The sequence below is a fragment of the Caenorhabditis briggsae genome, assembly GCF_000004555.2.
Source record: "Caenorhabditis briggsae complete genome, chrIV, whole genome shotgun sequence".
Classification (NCBI taxonomy): Eukaryota; Metazoa; Nematoda; class Chromadorea; order Rhabditida; family Rhabditidae; genus Caenorhabditis; species Caenorhabditis briggsae.
In genome coordinates this window covers 10747858-10750559 of record NC_013487.2, presented here as the reverse complement: position 1 = coordinate 10750559, position 2702 = coordinate 10747858, and the positions used below count along the sequence as shown (strand labels likewise).

The following is a 2702-nucleotide window of genomic DNA, read 5'->3' as shown; positions in this document are numbered from 1 at the left end:
GGAGTTCTCAACTCGTCTGAGATGTCTATCCTTTAAGGAAAACCACATAAACGCATAGTTTTACAGACAACTATCTAGACTATGATCATGACGGGAGACATAGAAATACTTGGCATTGCTGGATTCCAGGTAGTAAAAGTCGCATGGATGGTTGGGTGGTCTTTTTTTCAATTTGAAAATTAGCAGGATTGAGTGCAAAGTATCCAACGGTAAGGGAGGCTTAGGGTATATTGGTTTCAAGGATACATATGTTTTGTGGAACATGTTTGAGGAAGAAAAAAACATTTTTTACTGACTGATCTGCTTTTCGCTCAAAATTATAGGTTCGGGCTAAAACGCGCTACATCCAAAGATCCCATGTACAATCTTAACAAATGCATCCTTGATACACCCTTTTTCGATGTACCCTAGGAGCCTGGGCCTAATAAAAATTCTAAAAGAAAGTTAGAAAGAGAGTAGACCAATAAAAATGACAAACGATTATTACCATGCTGAATTGTCATCCTATCGATTCAATCTAAATTTTCTTTCGATTTCTGGACCTCTTTCGTTTCTTTTTTTTTTCAAAATTGTTTTATTTTAGCAATGTGTTACATATCACAGATTGGACCTTTTTTATTCGAAATGAATTTTATAAACAAACAATAACATAATACTAGCAATCAGCGATATTGAGTGTAGTTAAATACAATTATTTCTCCATCATCCTCCTTCACAACTTTCCAAAGTTTATGATTCAGACTTTTTTCCAAGACAACAATATTGCTGTGTTCCACTGCCTTCAAGACTTGAATACCTTCTCTGAAAATTACTACCGTTTCATTCAATGCTTGTTTCCCTGTATTTTTACTTGAAGCATTTTGAAACAATTGTGTTTTCAATCATTGTTCCGAATCCTCGATTTCTATATTCCGGGAAAGTAAACTGATGATTCAATTGTCCATGCAGTCCAACCATTTCAAATGCGACAGCTTTATCTTTGTGGAGAATGCATGCCGTTGGAAGGCATTCAATGATTTCTCTGAAAATCAAAATTGAGGAATTTGAATGAATTGTGCTCTCACTTGATTTGCAAAATTCCATCTGGAGTTGAAAACTTCCATGTAGAGAAGACGATTTCCGTATCAGATACTCTAGTAGAACCAATGGAATAAGATTCAGGAAGTGTGATCTCATCTACTTTCTTTTGAATTCCTGGATAAACATATTCAGGAAGATAGAAATGATTGCAGGCAACATTGTAATCCTCAGAACAATTTGAATTGTCGAGGAAGAATTTTCTCGCCTGAAAACTATTACTGTATTGCCTTTTGGGAGAAATGTGATATGTGTTACCGCGATGGAAAGTTCAGATGGAGCGACTAGAAGTTCAATGTTTCCAAGATCAGGTTCCATGGCTTTTATCTGTTCTAATCCATAGATTACGTCATTTTGATTGACCGTCTTATCGCTTCCGATCATTAGAATTGGTCTGTAAGATGGCGCTATTTTAAGGAAAACCTAATAAATGCATATAAATCTTACCGACAACTATCTGGAATACGATCATGCCGGAAGACATAAAAATACTTTGCATCATTGGATTCCTGGTAGTAAAAGTCGCATGGATGATTGGGTAATCTTTTTTCTAGTTCAAATTTGGCAGCATTGGCAAACAAAGCAAACTTTGGTTTGGATTCAAAAAAGGGTATGAAATCATTTAATTTTTCAGAGGATAGTTTGCAAAACATAGTGGAATGAATGCGACTGGGCAGCGAAAACGCAGATAAGAAGGTCAGAAAAAGAATGAGAAGTGATAAGTGAATGATAAAGATGGTACTGTCTGCTCGATGACCTTGGTTTTCTGGTCGTTTCTAGCCAAAAAATCAATTAATTTTTCAGAAATAAACCCATTTGTTTCAAAGTAAACCTTTTAGAATTTGTTCAAAACTTCACCGGCTAAATATAGTATATGCGAAATTATATTATTGGAAGTTTTCGATTTAAAAATTATTATCAGGTCATATCTGGAAAAGAAACCAAACTGTTTTACAACTCGGTTGTCACTTCTTTTCCAGTTTCCTCTTGCTCATCAATTTCCTTCTTGGGTGGCACATTCAACCGAACGCTGAAGACTACCTGAAATCGAAGATTTCCTTACATTTTCTGGATTTCAAAGTATTTACCTTATGCTGAATATCCCAGTAGACACAACACCCATGATAAAAAATTACCATGAATACATCCAAATATTCAACGAGTGCAAATAATTCGTATGCTGAAACTTACGATTTTTGTTGGGATAGAGATGGATTCCTTAAAATTGGACCAACCCCAAGTGAAACAAGCTTTCCAGTAGAGCGCATAAAATGTTGCAATTGCAGGTGCAGACAGAAAATAGCAGATACTTATTCCAATTTTCACATGATACGAGATTCGTCCCTGAAAATAAGCTATTTTAAAATACTGACTAGGGAACTATCTGCGCGGGATTCCAAGTTACACTTCGTGACCTATATCATTAGAAATCCCATAAAATTCTGCTTCGGAATATGTTTTCTGTTTTTGCGAAACGGCGGTGAGCTTCGAGAAAACTAGGTAACAAGACATTTTAGTGGTGTTTGAACCTGTTGATTTTGCATTGAAAACCGTCACGTCGATTTTAAATGAAAAAGCAACATGTTTAAACAGCACTAAAATGTCTTGTAACTTAATTTTCTCGA

General features: G+C 35.5%; 2 protein-coding genes across 2 annotated transcripts in view; both read right to left on the bottom strand.

The window, feature by feature from the left end:
- Positions 1 to 662: 662 nt before the first annotated feature.
- On the bottom strand, positions 663 to 1730 carry CBG26435 (the record flags this gene model as incomplete). Its single annotated transcript, XM_045235855.1, has 5 exons — positions 663 to 801; positions 851 to 1021; positions 1065 to 1285; positions 1336 to 1471; positions 1525 to 1730. The coding sequence occupies 5 exons, from the start codon at positions 1728 to 1730 to the stop codon at positions 663 to 665; spliced, it is 873 nt and encodes a 290-aa protein (XP_045098025.1).
- A 298-nt stretch (positions 1731 to 2028) lies between these two features.
- CBG01704 overlaps positions 2029 to 2702 on the bottom strand; it is a gene marked incomplete at both ends in the record, with an annotated part of 1857 nt that continues 1183 nt past the window's right edge. Inside the window, 3 exons of the mRNA XM_002634097.1 lie at positions 2029 to 2118; positions 2166 to 2257; positions 2313 to 2421. Coding sequence (XP_002634143.1) covers positions 2029 to 2118; positions 2166 to 2257; positions 2313 to 2421 — 291 coding nt within the window. The remainder of the gene's footprint in view (positions 2119 to 2165; positions 2258 to 2312; positions 2422 to 2702) is intronic.